Genomic DNA, 24,491 nt, shown 5'->3' with positions numbered 1-24,491 from the left:
TAATTGCAATTATTATTATTGGAAAAGCTGCTACAATGTAAAGCAAGTAATCCAGCTCACAAAACCAAAACATTTGCTAATTGTCTATATACGGTCATATGATGTAAATTTAAAAAGTAATAAGTACGTCAGCTCCAACATAAATGAAATGATACAAAAGCGAAAGTGGTTTTGCGCATAAGCACGACTGTAGATACCATGAAAACCAATTTAACTGAGCTATACTTTTACTTTCACATATTTTAATTAGGAAATCACCATCGCACTTTTGAAATACTTTCGTATAACGTAGCGAACCCACAGAAACGAATTAAAGATGAAGATTATGGGAAGTGCGTTGAGATGAGGTGGCCTAGTTTGTTCAATATACGTTTTTACATTTAAACTTATGTTAAACCTTTGCGATATAGATGCATAGCGTTGGTTACGCGCTAAATTACAGTTTCTTCAATTCAAAAAAATGTTCTTCTTTCAGTCTCTTTGTTTGGGGAAATAGCCTACATAATCATCAGAGATTCAATTAAAACCTCCAACCACGTAACTCTTATCTTGCTGAGTGGCTTTCAGATCAGGTCACTAAGATAGAAGCAATAAGAGTTTTTTTTACATTTGTTTAATCTGCAGGTTGAAATCTCGTAATCGGATACGAAATTCTAAAATAATTTTATCACTGGAATAAGAAAAAATAATTTAAATCAACTACGTAACCATATCCAGCACGCGGGCAGCATGCTACCTAATTGCAGTTGCAAAATGTGTGTGGCCCTGTTAAGGTTTTCGTTGTTATGTAGTAATGTATGATAATTAATGAAATTAGGCTATTACAACGACGAAAACTACTCTACTCTTTATAAATTAATTTAAATATTAGCAAACAATTGTCGAGAAAACTTTGGCCATTGAAAACAAATTTCGTCGTTATGGAACGACGTGCTGACTGCTAACCTACTTAGTCCTCATGTAGGCCTTATTGCTCATCTAAAATTGCTTTATTTAAAGCATTGATAATTTCATTATATACTCTGTGACTATGTTGAACAACCATATGTTATAATTTATTAAATGTGTGGCCTTTATCAAAAAATGACGTTATTTTTGGCTCAGTAAAGCATTTTGTTGAACATAGCTTTTGCAAAAAAATGTCCGCCGTGCTTTAACCTTGTCAAAACTATAGAAATCATATAACACAAAGTTCGTTTTGTTAAGAACATATGGTTAGGTTAGTGCCTGAGCGTTATAAAATTATACAAACGAAATAAACTGAAAGTTTGTGGCGAAGATTACGGATAAAAGTAATACGGGTGTTTATTAGATAACAAAACGGTATAGCTTATATATAGTATATAGTGTATAACGGTATATGGTGTATACTATACACTGTATAGTGTTTCACCCGGATCGGTATAGCACTATAGCTGATAACCAACAACCAACTGATGTTGGGAAAAAAATGTCAAAGCAGACATAAAATGGTGGAAAATACACGTTAAAATCTTGCTATTCAAAAGATGCGTATTCCCAGCAACTCTGGCGTTTTGTTCTATTTACAAATACGTTGTACGTTAATTAACGTGTATACATTCCAGAAAAATGTGCAAGATTTACAGAGAACAAACAAATTTGACGCCATAGTTTGAGCTTTCATCGAGGTGTTTGGCGAACTCGGTTAATAATCCTCGACTTTAGTAAACGGCATTTATTGTCTTATCTGTAGTTTGTTTGCTTCCTTTTGTAAAGTCAGAAAAGGCTTAACTTCTTAATGCTTTGACACATACACCGGCACGTGTTTGCAAAAGATAACACGCACGCACAAAAACTATCTTACATCAGTCTCATAAAAGCACACCCGGTTAAAGGCCAGTTTAAAGCAAACAGACTTTCGTTCGTTGTGGCAATGCAAAGGAATTTTAAATGGATGCCGCATTCTGGCTGATGATTGATTGACCTCTGCAGGGAATTGCTTAATAGACTCAGGATACATATAAACCACTCCAGAAAGACAAATCTATAAACATGAAATATAACGGGCGTAGAGAGGAGTTGTTTTGATTTGGCAGATGCGGTTTTGAATAAGAGCCTTAATTACAAGTAAGGCAGCATATGAAATTTGTGAAATGACGAATTTCTTAATGACTTTACAGTTTAAGTGTTTGATAATAATTTTGATTAAATTGGGGACGCGTTTTCATATCAAGAACAGAACAACATCATTACCAGAATAAGTTCAGATTAGCCTGAATAACTCCATGAAAGCAATTAGTTTTTGTATTTTTTCATACTTGCAGTAACTAAACACAATCTTCGTCTTATATTCTTTCTGGTGCGGTGGCCTTATTCCAGTAGTTACTTTATTTACTTACAGACCGGATTCCTTCATGAAATTGTATTGTGTTTATTTTTCTCCATCGACTGTGGGCAGCGAAAAGCATGGTGCTAACCTCTTTGCAGAGTGATCAAACAAGTCTATGGTCGAATTATTACAACAAATTATTACGGTCGCCCGCAAGTGTTGCCATCTCGGCGGTATTTTGGCGTATCTTAGTTCTTTTATTTGCATAACAATCTTTATATTGATCCGAAACAGTTTTCTAAATGAACTCAATGCACAAAGGTAATTAACGTATAAAATTTAAGAAATATAATGGGATTTAGGTCTTGGAAGACAGAGCACATTGTTTTTAAAAGCCTACAGTTAAACTTGAAAGTTTTTATGTATAACAGGTATGATTTCATGAAAAAAATTGTTAACTTAGAAAAACTTGTGAGGGTTTTATAAAGAAATAAATTTGAAGATGCAGGATTCCTTCGAACTTGAAAGTTCGCATAAACAGAAGAATGCTGGTTGTCCAGTGAGTAGACAAAGAGATTTTAGCTTATATAGAAGGGCTGAAATTTTGTATTTTCTTAGCAGAATTTTAAAACCAACTGATGAGCTTTTTACCACGATATTTTTAAGGAAATCCATATACCTTTTAATACACTACAACGCTTTTTTTAATTCTAAAACAGAAATGGCAAGTGTGGGTCGGGTGCTCGCTTCTGGTTGCAATTGGGTTGGGTGTCGGTCTTGGTGTGGGATTATCTAACCAAAAAACTGTGATTGTCGTAGAAGGTAAGAGTAACTAGTTATAAAATTAATTAGCAGCCAGTGCTTTTTATTCATAAGAATGCAATACACTTTTAGCTGCTTAGATCGCTTCCATTAATTAAGTTTTACATCATGTTGATTTTCAGAAACTACTGTCAAATCGCCAATGACCACAAAAACTACAGCAACCCAAACAACAATCCCAACAACAACAGCCGCGGCAACCACCACCATAGCGACTGTTCCTGGTAGATAAAAAAAGTGCTAATCGAATCTGGAAATTCCAAGGTTAATCTTACAAAATCTGTTATAACATCTCATTAATGGAAATTTTCTCTTCTGCATAGATGATGGACCGTGGAAAAACTACAGACTTCCAAATTACATAACGCCTTTTCACTACCAGCTAACTCTCCATCCAAACATGACTACCCAGACCTACACTGGTATTAATGCAATGAACATCAATATTACACAGGTTTTATGTTTTATAAGTCACTTTTGGTATTTGCTTATTAGATTTTTTCTTGGATAGTGTTTTAAGGTCAAGGGAGCCTGTCAAGGTATATGCGATGGATAAAAGTTGTAATTCAAATTATTTAGAACACGAAGTACATTTTGGTTCATGCGGATGCAAAATTGGAGATCCTTTCCTGCAAACTTCATAAAGTGCTTGCCGATATGAGCACTGAGGACATTCCCATTACTCAAGAATTTCGGGTGCCCGAGTACGAGTACTATGTAGTGAGTACCGAAAATGAATTAGAGCCAAACACAGGGGGAGAATATTACGTGCTTACGATGGAGTTTCAAAGCTCTTTGGTACTGAGAATCGTTGGATTGTACATGTCATTTTACAAAGACGACAAAGGCAACGAAAAGTAATATACCTAACTCATATATTATTCTTTAAATGTAATGTATTGTACTTATAATGATCTTCACGTGACGGAAACAGAATAGCCAAGACGTTATAATTTAAATTAGGTTATAGCAGACCTACCGTTTTCTGTGAAAAGGTTCCTAATTTAGCTTCACAAATATTTTCAGTGAGAAAAGAAACGTGTGTTTGATGATATTTTTGTCTTAGCTATTCAATCTCGTTGCGTAACACCGCTCGCTTTCGGTATTATTCACCAAATGCTTTTTATGACAACAAATTTGAAAAAATATTTGTTGAATACCATGTGACTAGTCGGTAAAAATAAATACACCATCATTTCTAAAAGGACAATGGTTGGCTCAGACATGGAGCCCACAGATGCTCGTAAAGCCTATCCATGCTTCGACGAACCTGCTTTGAAAATCGAGTACACAACTGCTCTTATTCACGAACCTCATCATACAGCTCTGTCTAACATGGATGTCGATGTAAATGCATTGTAATAATCCATGATAATAGTAGTAATAATAATCATAGTAATAATAGTCTAATTCTAAATATGCTTTATATGAACCTGTATTCGGTGATTCTAGAAGAGTTACATTGCAGATGGTCGATGATACAAGTAGAGCAGATGGGCTGTACATTACAAAATTTAAGAAATCTGTTCCTATGTCAACATATTTGGGCTGCTTCGCTGTCAGTGAATTTACGTATTTGGAAAAGTTTAGCAAGAAAAAGAACATTTCGGTAAATTTTAATTCTGCTCAACCAATTACCTGATATACAGCAACGTCTATAATAAAGCGACAATTTTATTAAAACTTTGTTGTTGATTTAATTACGTCATTCAGCTGCGAGTTTATGTTCCTCCCCACCAACTGGCAGCCGGTCAAGCGAATTACGCAATGGATGTGATGAAAGAAGTTTTTGACTACTTTGAGGAGTTCTTTGGGATGGACTACTCATTGCCGAAATGCGGTAATTGAAATAGAAATTGTGGCTACTTTCATCTTCTTTTCTATTTTTGTTTCACGTTTAACTTTCTTGCTTTTTTGAAGACATGATATCGATTCCGAATTTTGGAACGGGTGCCATGGAAAATTGGGGTCTCATCACGTACAGGGAAACAAATTTGCTTTGGGACCCCATGGAATCATCAACGACAAATAAACAAAGAGTTGCGGCAGTCATAGCTCATGAGTTAGTGCATCAGGTATAAACTTTTTGCACTAAAACGCGTGGTACTTTCCTATTTCGAAGAGCAGAGATTTTATATAGGAATTAGCGAATTTTCCCGCTTGGAAAAGAAATTTCAGAATCAAACTTATAGTTGGATTTGTCAAGATAACACTTATTAAAGTAGACCACTTGGTATGCGACTAAGCCTCGTTGTATTTAGCATGATTTACGAGCCCTAAATTATTTGGTAAGAGATTATGTGATAAAACGTTCTATAATTGCTAATAAAGCACCATCGTTAAGGCTAACGATTGTATTTTATGTGCTTGCAGTGGTTTGGAAATGTTGTTACCATGAAGTGGTGGGACAACATTTGGCTTAACGAAGGTTTTGCGTCGTTTTTTGAATACTACGGGCAACGAGAAGCGGAACCTGAATGGCAAATAGTGAGTTTAGTATACCCGCCTATTAATTGGAAGTAAATCATTATACGACCATAAACTCATGTATTTTCATACATACACAATTTCTGCTAAGGTTGTGAAATCGTTTCTCTTTTTGTCTAAGATGGATCATTTTGTGATTGACGACGCACAACGTGCTTTATCAGTGGATGACACCTTGACGTCACATCCGGTCGTTGTCAATGTTTCATCACCTGGTCAGATCACATCCGTTTTCGACACCATTTCTTACTCCAAGGTTAAAACTTACTGTTCAATTAGATTTCGAAAACGCCGTTTATAAGGTTTAGTTTAATCTCGCGATGATTCTCATGTCGGTGTTTTATGATTTATGTTAAATCGGCGTTTTTTTAGTTTATAACCCAAACGCTTTCAATTGATTCAAAATATAGACCCAAAGATATTCCAAATAATATTGTTCTGAGTCACTTATTTTGTATTTTGCTTTCATTGATACAACAAGTAAAAATTTTATTGAAAGGTAACTTAAGAAGTAAAGATAACGCATATATATGCAAACTTTGCAATATATTCAGTTTCAGTTTCTCAAAATTATAAGACCGATGCTCACACACAAGTAACTTCGCTGATCAAACATACAGGTCATCTGCAGTTGTTTGCGTGAGCAATCGTCATGTCAATGAACTGCATGCACTAAGAGAACAAAAACAATGTTTACCAAATCTTCCATAATCGATGTTATCGGGAACATGTCGTCAATGGTGATAACGACTTTGCTAATATTTGTCCAAACGTTAAAAGATAATAGGTTCTTATTCGTGTCCAACGTTAGTTGCATTTGGAAATCATTAATCGATTTTTGTTGCTGTCATTGATAAAAGCCGTTATGGACTGTGGTTTCGTCAACTTAAAACGTTACTATACTGTGACTGGGGAAACGTTTGCTGGCGTTTAGGCAACTTACGATTTTGAAAGAGTCTTCTCAAAAATTTACCTTTAACAAGAAGTCCTTTGCAACTTTTTGATAAAAATGCCCAAACATATTATCGTTATAAATCCATGCTTAGGGCGCTTGTGTTCTGAAAGTCATGCGAGATTGGCTTGGTGAAGACATCTTTATGGGTGGTATCAAACACTATCTTCAGAAAAGACTATACAGCAACGCGGATGAGAAAGATCTTTTTGCCGACGTTCAAGAAGTGAGGAGACGTTATTTTTAACATATATTGCAATTGATGTAAATAAAACTAGCGTGTAAAGCACGAAAAGCAACGCTTCAAAAAACATAAGCAATGAGTCACATGACTTTTAAGTTTTGTTTTGTTCACTATTCGTTTATTATAAAAACGTAATTTTGCTGATCTTAGTATTTAGACACAAACACAACTATCAGTTTTCCATTGTCTGTGTCCGAATACATGAATCCATGGGTTTTACAAATGGGCTACCCGGTGGTCAACGTGTCCTCCAGCAACGAGGCGGATCAGGTGACACTGAGCTAGGTCCTATATGCTTCTTATAAGCCCATATTTAGTTTTTATAAGTTTAATTTCGGAAAAGCAAAATTACGAAGGCTTTGTAAAAATTTTGTGTTTTTAGAATCATTTTCTGACAGATCCAAACGCTGACTTAACTACACGTCCAGGATCTGTCTATAACTACAATTGGAACGTTCAGCTCACCTACTTCACAAGCGACGACCCTACGGTTAAAAATAGTCTTCTGGAAATAGGAAATACACGTAAGAAAATATGAAATATCAACGTTTGTTTGTGTTTTGTTTTTGTATATAAACATAAACTTCTTTGACAAAAAACGGTGATAAAAGTTAATATTATTTTTTTAAATTCAGTTACAACAGTTTGTTATTTCCTCAGTTACACTAAACCTTTCTTCGCTTCCTGCTGATGGATGGTTCAAGTTGAACTCTGAACAAGCCGGTTATTACAGAGTCAATTATGACAAAGAAACATGGAGAAAAATTTCTGAGCAACTGATGACAAATCATACCGTTTTCAGCGAACTAGATCGCTCCAACCTTATCAATGACGGATTCGAATTTGCTCCGTAATTAAGTTTTCCTCTTGCAGATGGATAGTGTGGCAGTTAGTTTCCGTTGTTAAGATAATGCAACGACTAATCCACTTATTTATGAGATAAAATAACATTTGTAGTTTGCCACGTTGCTTACGTTGCCACACTTGTAACTACGTAAGTAGTCAGCCGCTTTATATACATTTTCAGGGCTAACATTCTTAGTTATCCCGAAGCTCTCAATCTCACGCGTTATCTAGACAAGGAAACAAGTTATTTCGTGTGGGATGCTTTCTCTGGCGGCAGTTCTTACATTAGGATAATGTTGGAAAGTTCCGATATTTACACCGACTTCAAGGTAATGTATAGCATTTGTGTTTTAGCTTCGGTAAGTGTTTTTATGTGCTATATGTCGACTTTCCAAAAGAAATATATTTATGGCCATTTTGAAAAATAATCCCATCGCAATATGTTACAGCTTTTCTATAAGCAAAAAGTCAAACCAATTGCCGATGAATTGGGTTGGAATGCAACCGTAGGAACTCACGTAGAGAAGTAAGTTTACTGGTTATGGCAATGCACAGATACTAGCAAAAGGACAACATTCTTTATTGTTTTTCTCATCAACCGAAATAAATTTTCTGCAGGCTGAACCGATACTTAGTTCTTGCACTCGCATTACGCTACGGAGATGAAGACGCTTTAGACAACGCCACGGGTTTATTTTCCAACTGGATAGCGGACGAGTCGTATTAGTAGGATGATCACTTTATACATAAGCATAGCTTTCCTACTTATGAATACACAAACTTTTGCTTTTTATGGGATTTTTTAAGATTCGATTTTGGTAATCAGCTCCACTGAAAACAACTTGACCATTAACTTGAAAGTTTATTGTATCTTCTTACTATACAGCTTGTACCCTGATACTCGTCAGCTAGTTTATCGATACGGAAACCCGACTGCTTCTGAATGGGAAATTATGCTTGAAAGATACATTAGAGAACCAGTGGCAAGCGAAAAGACAAATTTGTTGAGAGGCCTAACCTCAACTGAAGATGTTGCTCTTATTGACAGGTGAATGATTTTGCTGCCTTTGGTTGAAAATATCCTTATACGTTGCTAAATATGTTGTCATGAGTATATTTTTGACATCAGAAATTATGATAGCACATAAACTTATACCAATAACAAAATCAACATACTTTGTTCCAAAACCTGATTTTTATAAAAGAAGACAGTAAGACATATATGCCAAATATGCCTGCATGGGGTTTTCATAGGAGTATAATATTATCAAATAAGTATACAGTAAGATTAACTGTGTTATCAGTCGTCAGTACATAATTCTTGCAACTAAAAACTGAAAACCTAACACAAGTTATTTATTTACTCAGCGTGTAAGCATTATCATCTCTAATTTATGAAAAGTGTTTACACATAGTCCATAATTATAGTTTTGTATTTATAATTACAATTATATTTTTGTTTTTGTTTTGTTTTAATTTGCTTTTATTTTATGAGTATAATTTTAGTATATTCGTTATTGCTTATTTCTGAAAAGCTCCACGTTTTCATTTAGGATGCTGGACAACTGCTATAACGACAGTATAGTCTTGTCACAAGATTTTTTCAACTGTGTAACTTATATTTCGTACACTCCAACCGGAAACAGAATGGCATGGTCCTGGGTGCAGCTGTACTGGGCCGATTTAGTAACAAGGTAAACTAACAAAATGCATTGTTGTTGTTGATTGCTATAACTGATAAAAAGATTTTTTTCAAATTTCAAATTAACATGTAAGTTTAAATCTATTCATTTTAAGCCATAAAATACTTTTTGTTTCAGGTTTGGAATCGATGACAGAAATCTCGGTAGACTAGTTCCTAACATAGTGTCTGATTATAATACCGAATTACAATTGTGGGAGGTAAAAGACAAAGTAACATTGTGTTACAAATTAGCATCTAATCTAAGCTAAATCTAGGCCAATATGTTTTAGTTTATCAGACTTTAATTTGGTTCAAACAGGTATCACTTTACTTTTGATTTTGAAATACCTCTATAAGATATTCTAATAACAAGTATTTGCAGGTCGAAGCATTTTACGAAAAAAATCCACCAGGTGACGCTGGAGAAAGTGGTCGCGTTTCAACAATCGATTCGATCAAAACCAACATTCAGTGGATGAAAGATAATCAGGAAGCCATAGGGAGTTGGCTTGCTAACGAATTAGCAGTGATGCCCTGAGTGGAAAGTTTTTATAAAGAGTACAATGGTTGCACATTGCACAATTTACCAGCAGCACATTTAGTTGGAAACTGTTAATTAATCATCAAGAGTTTGTGTTACAATTTTTTGAATGAATTGGTCAAGTATAACTGTCAAACACTTTTTTGAATCAATGCACAGTTCACAGCAGTTGTCACCTAATTTTTTTCCGCTCGTTTTGTAGGTTCTCATTTTGCCGAAATTTTTTTTTAATTTGCTCAATATCTATACGCCGCATTGTTGTCAAAGCATTGCAGGGAAAGTAGGCTATACCAGGCCAGCAATTGGTTCTACCGGTCCTTTTTAGACAATGATGCAGTGATACTTTGGAAATTAAAATTGATAAAGGATAAAGACTATTTTGCTTAAACAACCAAAGAACAGTGGCGTTTTTTGTGCATTTAAGTTAAAGGTCAACTAATCTATTGAGGAGCTGTATTGAAAGTTATGAGAGGGCAGCAGCATAGGTGCTGACAGATTTTGTTTTTTATGGAAACATAATTCGCTTCACATTTTAATCTGCTTGTCACTGGTGTGGTGGAGAGATTTGTGGACCCAGTTGACCCGATGATGGCCAGGATTAAATAACAACCAATCTGTTTTTCAAACTCCGTTTATAAATTTTCAGCAGCTTTAAAAATATACAAATATACATGTAATATAATATATATGTATAATTAAACGGAATACTTTATGACGCTGACAAACTAAGCTAAAATAAGATAGGGTAGAAGAAGTAAGTTATAGCTTGAGAGAAGGTCATACAGAAACGTCATACAGAACAGAGATGAACTTCTGCGAAACATCAACGTCAGTGTTGTCATCATATTCCTATACTAGTGACATCATCGACACGCTTTTTAGAACCCGATAACGACCATTTAAAGACAAGTCACTGTCGGCCTTCTTAGTCGTATGAACTGTGTATTGCAGAAAGAGCCAGCAGTTTTTTGATTGATGGTGAAAGTTTTCTAATTTCGCTCCAAACGTCTTTGATGTTCTACAAGAAAAATAACAAGGGATAGAAACATTATAGTTTGGTTTACACTATAAGGTTCCTCTGTGTAGAAAATGAAATCTGCGCGTTCAAACGGTGAGTGAATTTAAAACGATAAGAATTTAAAGTGATGTCTGAATTCAAAGCGTGAAGATTTCAGCATGCTTGAGATTGGTACAATACTTTGTTTGTTGAGAAATATTTGTAAAGTACTTAGATGAAAAATACTTTCTTCAGTTTTAACATGTTAATGTATATTTTGACTGTCATGACATGATCTGCGACTTACCGACTCTTTGTCTGATATAGTCGTGTTTGAAAACTAGGACGACTAACTTAATTGTTAGAAAAACTAGTATATAATGATAGAAGAGTTATATAGCAAATGATCCACCTCTTCTATGCAGTCCAGTGATGCGATGGCGTCCGGAAATTTCACTTCGGGAAAGAAGCATTTCACAACAGTTGTAAGGTTAAAGCCAACGGAATTGAAAAGACAGAACAAATTTCCTTGTATGCGTTTGCTTTGCTTGTCGTTTTTCATTTGTTTTTTTATGTTTAGTTGGTAATAAAAAGTATAATGATTGATAATTCTAAAAACAGCATTAAACGGCCTTAAGTAGTATGATGATATTTTTCAGGTTATCGTCATTCCGAGTGGAAAGTTGAACCAAGATCAGTATTCGATTATGATCCTTTAGAGGAAGGAATCGAATCCATCAGTTTAGGTGAGGAGTGTTTGTATGGAACTAAAAATAAATGTATTCTTCGTTATTTCTGCCTTCTTTTTTAAGTTATGATTAGTACGTTATAGCTTAATTAGTATGGTTATTTAGGTAGTATGGTTACTTAATTAGATTAGTAGGTTATATCTTAATTAACATAACTGTGGTTTTTGATTGTCTGCATGCGATGATAGACGTCACATATAGACTAATAGTGTGTATAAATGTTGATTTTTTCAGGTCATCTACGTAAAAATGCTGATCAGACGGTGTACGAAGGCTATGGAAAACGCGATTTGATAAAAGAATGTGCTCCACGGCGGCATATGATAGACCCGAAGCCACCCATATCGTGGGTACACAATGGGCAAACGCGTTGGGCAAACACCGCAAAACTAGCAGATGCAACCTCGAAAATCGATTACTGCGGTATCAAAATAAATGGAGTTGCTCTTGACACTCAAGCTCTAAAACAGGCGCAGGCTGTAGTGGCTTGTAAGACAAAGCAAGACGACAATACCAAAACCATACCCAAGGCACCGATAAAGCAACTTTCTAGCTTGGATGAGATCTTATTAGACAGTTTTATTACCGATTATACACAGCATGGCAGCAGCAATAGCCGGAATGATAAACAAAGCACAAATAAATGCTTGGAGTATAAGCCTTCGTTTCCTTGCATAAACAGCAGTACACAAGGTCTTTACTCTCCACAGCCATATACCGTAGACGAGGAGGCAGAGCAGAGAGACCAGCCAAAATACAAGGATTTTAACCGGTCGCCAAAACCTTTCAACGCAATGTACAAGTGATTTTGAATTGTTTCTATATTATAGACCAGACAGTTTCTTGTGCCGTCTGTTGAAACGATTTTTAATTTTTGAACATAATAACATGTACGACTGTATACCCAAAACCTAGTATCTAAAAATTCTATAATTGTGTTTTACATTTCCAACTGCGTGGAGGTTGTTTAATATAGTGAACAGCTCAATTACAGGTTATGTATTGTATCGTGTATGTAATAGTTATATGATGTGCGAACTGTAACGCTTGACTTGCGCATATAATCTTAAAACTTTTATCTTCAACGCATTAGTCCATATCTCTTGTAAACGTCTGTATATAGCTATATCTTTTTTATTCTGCACCGAACCGCGGTATAGTTTCAACCTTAAATAAAAGACAGATGTCTGAAAATGCGTAATCACTGTTAAATAATAGCCATGAATCGATATAAGGCAGTGTTATGTGTCAGTAAGTGTCTGCATATTTTGTTTTTATCAAGTTTTTCTGTAAAACACGCACAAAGTTTTTCTTCTGATACTTTTAATTCTTTGTTCAAATCAAGGACACCATAAGCACAATCGGATTCAGTTCTGCATATACTGTACAACTTATGTGCAATACATAGTACAGATACAATTAATATACAGTGTGTCTTAAACGATTTAAAGATGTCTCTGAATGTGTTGGCAAATATAATTGTAGGGCCACCTTATAAAGGATAGCAGGAAGTATTTTTTATCTTAAAAATATTTTATTCTTAAAACTTGTCACAGACTAATATCTTTCCATCGGCTTTTCATATCTGCACCACCCTTTTCCTTTTTAGCGCACAACTTGTTGCATTTTGAAAAAAAAAAAGCCAATACAAGTTATCCTTTCTGCCCCGGAATCTGAAATTCGCAAGTGAGTCAGGTGAACCCAGATAAAGCTCAAAAACAGAAGAAAATGGTCGACATTAGTCGTGCCAAGGCAGCTTTTAAACTGGACATGTACTTGATAAGTATGATGGGGCAAAGGAGGGTGTAGACCTGTACCAAGATCATCGAGGGAATGCGGATAGCAGGAACATTAAAACTGTCAGCTCCAATGTCAATAAAGAAAGCAATTGGGACTAGAATAGTACCTAAGATGAAAACCGAACTCAACATTGCTATCAAACGCAGCCTTGGGTTCAACCTGGTGATTTTTCTTGTTGGAGGTTTGGCATTGAATACATCATCTGGTCCTTTGTCTTTATCAGCAGACAGCCCTCGTTGATTACCACTAAATTCGTCAAAGTTTGCGGTAGATTCGCTGGTGAGGGACCTACCACGCGATTCAGCAGATAATATGCGGGATACGGCGTTGTTTATTGGGTTTCGAACCTGGGACACCTGTGATCCACGGATTCCACTTACAGTAACCGCTATCAGAGTAACCACCTAAAGATGAGACATGTGTGATCATATTTGGAGCAACATAGCAGAACAGATTTAGTAAAAAAGCAACGTTGAATATTCGGTAATGATATAACAGCGTTGTCAGTTACTGTTCAAGATACTGAAGCTGTCAGAAGACTTACGTCAAAAAACCATAACGCCACATTAACTGCTAAGAACGAGTTGGTCATGGGAGTCCACATTCTTGAGCAACCTTGATTTCTGGGACACACTTCTTCTTTTGCTCCAGGAGGGCAGCGGCATGACGAGGCACAGTTCCACGAAATCACAGCTGCTATGGTTAAAGCAAGCGGAATCAACCAGCAAATAATGACAAGGAAAGCTGCTCTCTGTCGTTTTGATTCTAATTTCCTGTGAAAAGAATGTTGTCGTAAGTGCTGATAAATTCTACTCTAGACTTTATCATTATTGAGGCTCTTATATATGGCGCAATAAAGATATGACGACACCATTTGATATAACATCAAAACTATCACGTGATAGTGCCAATCCAGATGTTGTATATTGTATCAACATGTTAATTTGACTTTTAAATTGATACTTATACTTTTAGAGTTATATAGATACAGCAGTTTCTTAGTTTTTCCAATTTTATCATTTAATGTATTATTAATTACGACAATAATTAATATAATAAATATACTGTAGAATTTGTGTTGTTAGATTTTAAAATATCCAAATACATATGACAGGTTACGAGCAGTTCTTGTAAACGCGTCAAAGCTCAACTGTCAGACTTGTTTTAGCAAATAGCCCAGGTCAGAAAGCGTACATGTAACGTGTTACGTGTGTGTGTTGACAGTAACGTGTTGAGACAACGTGTGGTGTCGACGTCGGGTTCGTGTTTTGTTGCCAAACGAAGGCATTACGTAAAACACGCTTGGGTTTTCTTCAACGGAATGTCCTGAAGCGGCTTCATGTTTTATTACAATTAATGCTGGGTCATAGTTAAAGCGGCAGCCAATGTGGAAAATCTCGAAAAATCATGTGGTATAAGTTTTGAAAAACAGTAATCAATTTCCTCATTGACTTCACGAGCTCGATGCAGCCTCTGATGACGTCATTGCGCGTGATTGTGTTTGGAAATTAATCATTCATGTGAAAACCAAAAAGATTTTGCTTTCGTCACGAAAATATTAAATCATTTTACAGAAGACTAAAATACAGGTTAAAACGTGAAATAAGGATGGTAGCGACCATTTTGTGATGCAATCTCAATCAGCTTTGAAAAAGAATAGACATAAAAATTTTCAGTTCATGTCGTGTTTTATCGCATTTGCACATTTACAATCTTTTGTTTTGCATAAAAAATGACTGTTTTACTTTACTACAACATTCCGTATTCGTAATGTTTAACAAACGCGTACAGTTGGACTTGGATATGAATGTTCTATAAAAAAAAAACTGAACTTTTTTAATTAAAATTTATAACCTGTTCCAAAACATATACTCTGAGCATTTTACATTCACCTTAGTACTTTTTCAGGACTATGTGAGCTTATACTTACTCTGTGGTTTTCACTTTAATTTTAGTGTTTTTTTCAGAACTATGTGAGCACGCCCTTTTGCGATAGGATTGGCTGAATTTCCTGCTGTCCAACATAACATAGATCAGGACCGACAAATTGCCACACATCACAAATAACATGGAAATAGCGGCCGCTTGGCACAGTGCCCAAAGTATCTAAAAACAATCCAAATGTTATCATTAGCGTTATTGAAAAGTCCCTGCACGTCAGCAAAGATTAAAAACGAGTGTTTTTTTGAAAGCGATTTTTAAATTTTTTCAAAATTTTCTTCATATTAGTTATATATTACCTGCATTTTTTCACCAGGTGGGCCACCGTACACGCTGTTTGGCCTCATGTATCCAGCAATCTCTTCCCAGAGATGAAATGAGAGGAACAGTGCGTTGCTTAGCAATGTGCTCGAGACGCAAGAATACACGTAACTTTGACGCAGGAGTTTAGTGCGGTAGATGGATGCCGCAAGCCACACGAGCAAGTTTAGGCATCCAGCAATGATAGGCAATGGCATGAGAAGAATATAATGCCATTTGTTACCTTCCGGTGTGCATTTCCCTTCGTCAAAATAAAGAGAAGTCGTAGCATTATTCATTGTGAGTTTTTAGTTGCCTATTTCACCTGAAAATAAAGTAATTTCACTGATATTAATACAAAATGATCTCCATTTTGCTCAACTCTTTTGAACTGACATCTTGGAGTCACTAACAAACAACTAAACCTGACAATCCTTTAAGTAATAAACTTCGATTAAAGGCTTATTCAACTGCTATTTCAACAGGTTTCTCTCCACTTGTGCTCCGTTGCAATTAAAGGTTTCAGATGATGATGTACTTCGACTAGTTGCAACTCTGTGTAAAAAGACTGATTAATCACAAACTACGTCATATATATGCATTTTACCGTTCTATGCCTGTTGCAACCCGAGCAGCGGGAGGCAGATAGTGCGGTTGATTCACCGATCACCACCGTTTATCATTGCGCAGGTTTTACCAAACGTGATCAGCCGACGTCATAACCGAAAGCTACAAAACCTCCCACACTCGTGACACGGCATAAAAGGTCCACGACAGCAGGTTTCGAGTCATAACTATCTTAATGTTAAATTGTTGCGGTAGTAAAGCTTAATAAACAAGAAAATGCACCGAATCATGTTTCGATTTTAGACGATTTTGGCATTGCCGAGATATAGGTCAACTCTTTTAGGATAGAGCCATGCGCGGGCACGATGCTTCTGCCTGCACTTACACTAACCCGCAGGTATTCCCGTGGCCCGTGGGTACCCACATTGTCAGTTACACTACCCTTGTCCGTCCCACACTTGCGCTGGCTTATTTGCGGGTGCTTCCAAGTTCTATTAAATTCAGGTATAAGTTGTATGAAAGAACATACAACTAAAGACCGTAGTTAATGTATCCAATTGTGATTTGCACCAACTTGTAATACAGAAGCGATCTTAACTCAACATTTGAGGAGATATTGACCACCAATGTCAACACAATATAAACACCACAACATAAATAAAACAGAGTTATGTTTTGATGAAACAAAACGGTCGTACATGAAGAAAACGGACCTTTGTCCAATTTCGTTATCACAAAGTATGCTGCGGACATCAACGTAGGGCCTTCGTTTGCAAGCCTCCTATAAAAAATTTCCTGGTGGCTTGAAAATGGGTATCTTGTTCGGTTTCATCAAATGACTTTCTTGGCACGCAAAACTGTTGTCATTTGGTATTTCATAGTTGCGCAACGTTTGGCAGTGTTACATCGCTTCTCGGTAATGTTTACGCGGCTTTGCGGAGCCTTGCACGACAATTGAAAAAGTTGACCTATGACTCAAAGAACGTACTTATGCATACTCACGCAACCGGCTTCTCTATCTGCATGTATAAGTTAACTACTGAAATGTTAAATGCATCAAAATTGGCAATATACTTCTAATCAGCTAATATTCGCATGAGAACACGTTTTAAATCAATTGCAGAATATTATCATCACCAGAATAAGTTTAAAACTGCCTGAAAGGGCAATTAGTTTTCGTATCCTTTCCATGAGTTTGTAGGTAATTACGCTATTGGTAAAGTTACGAGCAGTCATCACGATCATAAGCGATTGATTCCATCAGGCAATGATCTTATTTCAATATATTTATACCAGTCCTTTAATAAAAACATAGCATGGGCTCCCATCAATATTTTTGTATCAAATGACTATTCTGCAAATTTTTCTTAAAAATTCTGACGCCTTAATGATGTTGTAGGAAGTAGTACGCAAAGTAAAATGACACTTCCGGAAGTTTGGCGTAGAATGATGTGTTTCAAAACGTCACATCATTTTTGTTGATACTGTACTAAGTACACAAACAAAAAACACACAGTTGGTAGTCATACAACGTTATGAATATACAGGTAAAAACGTTTCTTTTCGAAAACCACGTTTTACTGGAAGTTTACTTCCTTTGGTATAGGTGAATTTCAAAAACTAAAACATGACTTTTTTGAATGGAGGTTTATGTCCAACGCGTATGTCGTTAGTTCAGCTATGTCTTTAATTGGGCATCGGATGTAACTCTGCGTCAAGGACTAGCAGAAAGGCATAATATCTCCGGAAATTAATATGAGTCTCAGCAAATGTTACGTATAAGCCTATATGCTCTTTGTTTCATAATACGTTGGATAGTGTTTTTAGTCAAACATGGTATAACGAGAAATATTGCCAAAAATTTCAGCTGGTCTTTGTCATGCACTTGTATGTCTGACGACAGTTGTTATAAAATTTTACTGTAAATAACCGCCACTGAAAGTTATTTCAGTAAAAAATGTGATAAAGACATGATAACAAAAGTAAATGCTGTTCATCATTCAATTCAGAGAACGTTTTGCAAAAATAATTTTTACTAAACATTTCCATTTAGCTTTTCTGCATGTTAACGTCATACAACACTTCAACATTTGACTAACACAGAGACGTATTCCTGAACACACCCTATTTACACTATATTGTGGACGACCCTGCACACAGTCACAGCAAAACGTGACGTACAGTTCCACTTTTGCTGTAGAAACTTGAAATTTGGTGACTTTTCCTAAAAAAGGTTCAGTTATCTTTCCATGTTTGTTTTGTAAAGTTTGATTTTAAAATTTTTGAAATATTGTCATATTTTTATAATGTTGCTCTCTCTCTCCGCATTGAAGCGTATCGTTTTCGTTTACTTATTCACACACAACTAACTCGACTAACTACTCTCTTGTCTTCTTTTCTCGTGGTCAACTGGTTTTCCTCACAGCGGGGGCGCAGCGTAACAAGAAAAACTTTTAGAAATGTACCATTTGTAGAAATATTTAATTTACACTAAATGCACTTTCTTTAGTTTTATAATTATGATGTATACAGGAAGCCAGATGTTTTTGCTACTAACCTGTAAAAATCCGATCAATTTACGACGTATAGTTTTCGAATTGGTATCGATTCAAAAATTGTGTGCAGTGTCGGCCACACATAGTTAAAATAGTAATCCTGCGCAACCGATTTTTGATATTTTTCGATGAGTTACAGTGGTTAAAGATGCTTTACACGAGTCGCAATAAAAAGAAAGCAGCACGTTCGTTATTCGATTGCGTCACACAGACAATTGAAACGTTTAGGTTACGTCAATGCTTCGTGACTTCTCAAATAGTTACCACCATACAGCTTGCAAGCATTGATCTCTACAGATCAGGTCTAGACCATATCAGAGCCCACTTACATCATCGCAGCAAACGGTTGATGGAACAATATTTACCCAGAGACTGATGAATGATGATGCATTACCTCATTGTACTTCCATGAATCAGTTTGGATCTGCGAAACACGCTAACACGCGGAAATGATTGGTACTTCCAACTTCCGTAACACAACAACAATGGTATAATGCAATGCAAAATTTTCCAATTTTTCACTGGACTGCACATATTTTGAACAATACCTATATATATATAAAAAGTAACTATAGCATAGTCTTATTGTTTTGTTTTGAATCAATTTGAAAACATTTTCTTCAAAACTCTGTCCGCAACAAACCTAAAGTTATATCAGCTAACTTCCTTGCGTGTTTCTAGCTGCCCCGCTTTCATATCACGTTGATATCAGCCTATGATAATTTAATCAATCACTTCATTAGTTTGAATATCATCAATAACATCTGCACGACTATTCTGCTGGAAACCAACTTTGATTCACCTACATTTTACGTGGGTCCGACACGTTTACACTGTTGTTTGCGCATCTTTCGACGCAGGTCTGCGTTAGGTTTATGGTTTATTAAAGTAGCGTTTGAATTGACGTATTGTCTGCACCACTGAGTATTCTTAGCTGTGGGTTATACTTATTTTAAGCCCATTAACGTCGCAACTGTTTGCATACTTATTGCGAAACACTAATAAACCGCAAACGTAATATGTTCTGCCACAGCTTCAGACAAAATTAGTGGAAATATGAAGTACCATAAAAACAGCATTATTTTTGGTATAAATTAGAATATATCGAATAACTTCCAATATAGCTCTCTTTGTCAAACCTAACACTGTTTAGTGATGAATTGTAAGGCTATATCAATATTTTGGTTTAAAAGATACGAATAGAGATTTCTAGGAAATATTGCAACGATGTTTTGCGACAGAAAATATCTGTGTGACTTTGCAAATGTAAATTTAGTATGACGTAATGCGGCATTGAGCTGAAAACACAATTTCGTGACTAAGCAATGTTTAGAATAATAGTATATGACGTTTAATTGTTGTTTATGTAAATTCTTTTAAAAACTTTGCAAAAATGGCTAAACGGTATAGCGTGCTGATGTGACTCATAAAATGTTATATTAGTATTATAAAAATATAGGGAAAAAAACGAGAAAAAATTTCTGTAGGTCAGTGATATGAATAATCTATTTTAGATTGTGAATAACAAAATATCAAATAAAAAAGTTATTTTATTAAAAAAGATAACACGACAAATAATATTCTTGTTCGTATACTGCCAACTCGCACTTGCTTTCTTTTTGGCATCATGATTCCAATTTACATGTTATAAGTATATGAGCATGCTGTGTAGTATCAAAAAATTTCTTTAAATTAGAACAAAGCATACATCCTATTAAAAATACAAAATCTAACCGATATTTGATATCACTCAACCGAACAAATTTATTTGCGTTACATACTTTATATTTTGGCTTATAATTTAGCCAGCTATATATAGTTGAAAAATGTACATCAGTATGTAAATAAAATATCTGAAAATATAACAACGAGCCGAAGCAATTTTACGCAAAAAGTATTTCCTTTTGATAATCATTTATTTAAAGAAATAAATAATTAGTAATTCACTTTACAAACTACCATAACTAACTATTTTGCTATAAGTTTCGTTTGATATCAAAAAAATCAATAATCAATTTTTTGCTTGCCAACAGCTGAATAAAGAACAATGGTGATTAGCATCAAAGCTTATGGCGAAATTGGTCAACAGCGTCACTTAGCGTAAAAAATCAAACATATTCATAAGCGTAATTAAGTCGCCAAGTTGTGTATAAATCAAATCAAGTAAAAGAAACGCAAAAACACCAAACTAATTGTTAAAATATTTTACCATTTCTTCAACCTGTTTTACAGAAACATTTTAAAAACATCAGAAACAAATTCATGACAGCGGATCGTAAATTTGCCATCCCTTTAACGATGAAAATCGGACATAGCAGGGTGTAAATTTCAATAATTACCCCAGTTGTAAACCGAGCTGCTGTGGTGTTTATGGTATCAACGCTGTAATCAATAAAGAATACAATAACGCTGGGAATTGAACATAGGACAAACAAGATCGAAAGTGCCGCTGCCAGTCTAACTCTGGGATCAGAGCGAATCCATCGGGTTAAATATGAAGGCTTTTTTTGGCTGGGCAAAGTATTTTTACCAATGCTGTTACGATCAGGAGAATCAGTTTTTGAGACAGGAACAGGAACGATATCTTGTATTCTTTCCGATTTTTGAGTTGATTTTTCACCGCCGTCTTCAGCACGGTTCGACGCCACGTTTGACGCTGTAGCGTCATGGATAGACAACGATCTGTTCTTTTTGTTAAATTTGCGAAAATTTTGAAGTCCGTTCATGTTAAATAAACCAAGACATATGACCTGTCGATAAGCAAAAGAATATCAAGCATTTAGCAAACAAAGTAGAAACCCTATATAGCATAAATTACATAAATCAGCAAAATTTACAAGAATTTACGGAAACTCCGCCTACCTCGACGAACCATAAAGCTGTGAACACGCCCACGAAGGAATTAGCTAATGGACTCCACACTCTCGAGCACCCAGCTGAGCGTGGGCAGGACTCGCCACCGGCGCCCAAACTACAAAAGCAAAGATCGCTGCAGTTCCATTTCAACACTGCTGCGAGTGTAAATGCAGCGGGAACTATCCAAGACATTGCAATCAGTAAAATGGCTTTTCGTCGTTTAGCGGGAACGATTCTGTCAGTAGTAATTGTAGGTATGAAGGTGTTTGTCATTTTCAAATATTTTCATGAGTATTAGACTTCTTGAAAAGAACAAAAGTATAGTCAAGGGATACAGTTATAGAGATGTTATTAACCTGACCTGGTGGGAGAAGTTTTATGCGCATTTCCAGGGCAGTAACTTGGCCTTGACTTAACAGCTATACTGAAGTATGTGCTGTCAAGCATAACGTAAATCAAGGTTGATAGGTTCCAGCAGATGACGTATAACATGGCGCTGGAAGCCGCATGACACAACGTCCATATGAACTGTAATGCAAAATAAAATTTTAGTTGAGTAACCCAGTAGCGTAATTCAAAATTTAAGCATCGAGTTTGAGATACAGCTTTTAATATCATAGAGTGAATTCAACCATGTAAGTTATAAACAACTTGTGTCAAATCCTGGCGGGAAAATGGGTTATACCACAGTACAGTATTTATGGAACGGTCACATCAATAAATTTTGTACAACTGTGACAAAATGTTGCTAGGTTTAGCATAAAAATCAAACAATTGTCACCTAAACCCAAAATGTCTTATATAACACTAATTGGTAGAGTTTAATAAACGACAATGTGTATTATAGTCCGTTTTGACATTAGATTGGTCGAAACCACGCAAACCTCTTGAATCCTATTACGGACCATACCCTCAATGTTGTGCTTGGTCTTTGCACTGACATCTCCGGAGGTAACGTAAAAGAAGCAAATAATTCCCATAACTGAAAACTGAGAAAAAGAACATTGCTCAACAGGGTGCTGGTGACGCAGAGGTATACGTAGTTTTGACGTATGAGTTTCTTGCGGTAGATGGTGGCAGCCAACCAAATCACAATATTTATGCATCCCGATATGATGGGAAGCGGCATTAGTGGGATGTATATCCATCTTTGTAATGCGACACACTGAGAAGAAGTAGTATTATTAAAAGACGCCATTTCCGCTTAGACTTTACAGGCAGTCAAATCAATCAGACGTATTTCTGCAAACGACGTAATTAGCAATTAATCATAAACAGTTCGTTAAAAATTGTTGCTAAAAATAATGAAGTCTTTCGATGTAATAGCTTTCTGGGTAAATGTAACAAAACTCGATATATTCCGAAAATCGTGCCGCTTTGAAAAAGAGATTTGTAAACGGCCGGGAATTATTCCTTTTGAAATTCAAAAAACATACTTATAATGTACAGTCGATAGCTATATGTGTACAGCCCAATATTAACTTTGTAAAAGCCGTAAGCAAATTCTACTCTGGAAGTCATCATAAACAAGAATTAATATGATTTGAGAGAACACTATACAAAATGCAATTCTTCTCATGTACGTTCAATGTCACCTTAACCCGATGCTTGTGTCACCCCTGCAACTTACTTATGTGCTATCAACTTATCTAAACTTAACCCTAATTCAACTTCTAACGAATCTAACCTTGATCCTACAGCCTTTCTCCACTTATACAGTATTTCTGTTACAACACATAAGCATATTTATACAGACTTTTTTTATTCTGGATTTATGGGGATTTATAGTAACACTTTCCAAGTCAAACTAAACTTACAAAAGTGCTTTGTTTATCTAAATAACAAAAAAATTTTTGACCAGTTTCATGCAATGCAATGTCTCAAAATGAAGTAGTTTGTTTTATGCCAACCAGCAAATACCGTGCCGTAACCAAGTGACTAAATAAGTCCTTATTATACTGCTATAGGAACATTCGTACCACTTTGACTTGTTTTTTACAAGTAGCTCCCTGGTTTTATTACATGGTAATTGGCAAGTCTCCTCGATTAAGCTACATCACCAGCATTTCACCGGTGAAACCTAGCATAAAATGTCTTATTCTGGTTCTGCACGTCAATATACTGGCTATCTTCACGCTTTATTGATCTGTCGCTGTTTAAGGATAGATAAATGCAATTAGCAAAAAGAGATATGCCTCCCAGTACCTACATGGTCTGCATCCTCTGACACTTTTTCATAATGCCTCCAAAATTGCCAGTAGTGGCAAAGATCTAGCTCGACAAGCTTCTAGCTTATTATTATCGGTGCTATAAAAAATTTTCAGTTCAATCCAAGCGCAGTCAAATTAGTAATGATATCAAATGAAGCTGTTTTAATAGGCGATATTTTCACCAAATTTTTATTTGAAACAATTGCTCGGATGTTACAGTTCTGAAAGTCTTACGCTAACAAGCTCAGTACTTCCAACTTTATTATACACTCTTACCCTATTCAGGCAAAATAATTTTGGTTTATGAGCGCACGTTTAATAATTTAAAATGTTTGTCAGCTTTTTATATTTGCACGCATGGTTTATCATCATTACCCTTCCCATGTTCTGTTTTTAACGTATTTATCTTAAAAGGGATTAAAATCATGCAAGAAATCAAATTTATAAATAACAGAAGGCTTGTAGCGGCCTGGCCCCGGTTAGAGTATTCTAACCGCACGCAACAATAAAGTCAGATAATTCAACTGGTGAATTAAGACACTCATAAATTAAGTTCAAATAAGATAAGTTAAGCTTCCGCAGGCTAACTGTTAAATGTGCCAAAATAAAATTGCTCAACGTCTTTGTATGGAGTAGTGGCAAAGCCATAT

At 35.7% G+C, this 24,491-nt stretch overlaps 4 protein-coding genes across 6 annotated transcripts; 2 read left to right on the top strand and 2 right to left on the bottom strand.

The window, feature by feature from the left end:
* Positions 1-2,715: 2,715 nt before the first annotated feature.
* Positions 2,716-10,238, top strand: LOC143464908 (glutamyl aminopeptidase-like). Its single transcript, XM_076962952.1, has 22 exons — positions 2,716-2,849; positions 3,010-3,112; positions 3,235-3,336; positions 3,436-3,566; positions 3,692-3,969; positions 4,318-4,459; positions 4,581-4,721; positions 4,826-4,952; positions 5,033-5,187; positions 5,486-5,599; positions 5,721-5,855; positions 6,646-6,777; positions 6,946-7,065; positions 7,178-7,319; positions 7,456-7,645; positions 7,823-7,970; positions 8,091-8,167; positions 8,260-8,367; positions 8,528-8,689; positions 9,195-9,335; positions 9,462-9,543; positions 9,708-10,238. Exons 1-22 carry the CDS (start codon positions 2,793-2,795, stop codon positions 9,861-9,863), a joined length of 2,943 nt encoding a protein of 980 aa, XP_076819067.1. The 5' UTR covers positions 2,716-2,792; the 3' UTR covers positions 9,864-10,238.
* Positions 10,239-10,771: 533 nt separating this feature from the next.
* LOC143464911 (uncharacterized) lies at positions 10,772-13,821 on the top strand. 3 transcript variants are annotated; one of them, XM_076962957.1, is made up of 4 exons: positions 10,773-10,977; positions 11,289-11,394; positions 11,523-11,609; positions 11,847-13,821. In XM_076962957.1, the coding sequence occupies exons 2-4, from the start codon at positions 11,301-11,303 to the stop codon at positions 12,416-12,418; spliced, it is 753 nt and encodes a 250-aa protein (XP_076819072.1). In that variant the 5' UTR covers positions 10,773-10,977; positions 11,289-11,300; the 3' UTR covers positions 12,419-13,821. The 3 variants fall into 3 exon arrangements, with proteins under 3 accessions (XP_076819073.1, XP_076819072.1, XP_076819071.1); XM_076962958.1 differs by lacking the exon at positions 11,289-11,394 and having other exon boundaries at positions 10,772-10,977; XM_076962956.1 differs by lacking the exon at positions 10,773-10,977 and having other exon boundaries at positions 11,168-11,394.
* On the bottom strand, positions 12,912-17,327 carry LOC143464910 (uncharacterized). The gene is made up of 4 exons (XM_076962955.1): positions 15,653-17,327; positions 15,343-15,518; positions 13,957-14,185; positions 12,912-13,816 (listed from the first exon to the last, which is right to left on the bottom strand). Exons 1-4 carry the CDS (start codon positions 15,950-15,952, stop codon positions 13,325-13,327), a joined length of 1,197 nt encoding a protein of 398 aa, XP_076819070.1. The 5' UTR covers positions 15,953-17,327; the 3' UTR covers positions 12,912-13,324.
* Positions 17,328-20,307: 2,980 nt separating this feature from the next.
* Positions 20,308-24,114, bottom strand: LOC143464909 (uncharacterized). Its single transcript, XM_076962953.1, has 4 exons — positions 22,542-24,114; positions 21,993-22,159; positions 21,638-21,866; positions 20,308-21,525 (listed from the first exon to the last, which is right to left on the bottom strand). Exons 1-4 carry the CDS (start codon positions 22,827-22,829, stop codon positions 20,992-20,994), a joined length of 1,218 nt encoding a protein of 405 aa, XP_076819068.1. The 5' UTR covers positions 22,830-24,114; the 3' UTR covers positions 20,308-20,991.
* Between the last annotated feature and the right edge of the window lie 377 nt (positions 24,115-24,491).

This window comes from Clavelina lepadiformis, chromosome 7 (genome assembly GCF_947623445.1).
Source record: "Clavelina lepadiformis chromosome 7, kaClaLepa1.1, whole genome shotgun sequence".
Lineage (NCBI taxonomy): Eukaryota > Metazoa > Chordata > Ascidiacea > Aplousobranchia > Clavelinidae > Clavelina > Clavelina lepadiformis.
Note: the sequence above shows the minus strand (reverse complement) of the source record. Positions and strands in the feature narration are given on the sequence as shown.

What these genes read in the sequence shown, in the direction of transcription:
- LOC143464911 (XM_076962956.1), top strand. Translation starts at nt 11,283, where the DNA reads ATGCAGTCCAGTGATGCGATGGCGTCCGGAAATTTCACTTCGGGAAAG. An exon ending in AAGACAGAACAAATTTCCTT is followed by an intron (nt 11,395 to 11,522) that starts GTATGCGTTTGC and finishes GATATTTTTCAG; the next exon opens with GTTATCGTCATTCCGAGTGG. An exon ending in AATCGAATCCATCAGTTTAG is followed by an intron (nt 11,610 to 11,846) that starts GTGAGGAGTGTT and finishes TGATTTTTTCAG; the next exon opens with GTCATCTACGTAAAAATGCT.
- LOC143464908 (XM_076962952.1), top strand. Translation starts at nt 2,793, where the DNA reads ATGCAGGATTCCTTCGAACTTGAAAGTTCGCATAAACAGAAGAATGCT. An exon ending in AACTGTGATTGTCGTAGAAG is followed by an intron (nt 3,113 to 3,234) that starts GTAAGAGTAACT and finishes GTTGATTTTCAG; the next exon opens with AAACTACTGTCAAATCGCCA. An exon ending in GATGTTGCTCTTATTGACAG is followed by an intron (nt 8,690 to 9,194) that starts GTGAATGATTTT and finishes GTTTTCATTTAG; the next exon opens with GATGCTGGACAACTGCTATA.
- LOC143464910 (XM_076962955.1), bottom strand. Translation starts at nt 15,952, where the DNA reads ATGAATAATGCTACGACTTCTCTTTATTTTGACGAAGGGAAATGCACA. An exon ending in CACCTGGTGAAAAAATGCAG is followed by an intron (nt 15,519 to 15,652) that starts GTAATATATAAC and finishes GATTGTTTTTAG; the next exon opens with ATACTTTGGGCACTGTGCCA. An exon ending in ATTAAAGTGAAAACCACAGA is followed by an intron (nt 14,186 to 15,342) that starts GTAAGTATAAGC and finishes TTCTTTTCACAG; the next exon opens with GAAATTAGAATCAAAACGAC.
- LOC143464909 (XM_076962953.1), bottom strand. Translation starts at nt 22,829, where the DNA reads ATGGCGTCTTTTAATAATACTACTTCTTCTCAGTGTGTCGCATTACAA. An exon ending in GACCAAGCACAACATTGAGG is followed by an intron (nt 22,160 to 22,541) that starts GTATGGTCCGTA and finishes TTTGCATTACAG; the next exon opens with TTCATATGGACGTTGTGTCA. An exon ending in CATAAAACTTCTCCCACCAG is followed by an intron (nt 21,867 to 21,992) that starts GTCAGGTTAATA and finishes TACTACTGACAG; the next exon opens with AATCGTTCCCGCTAAACGAC.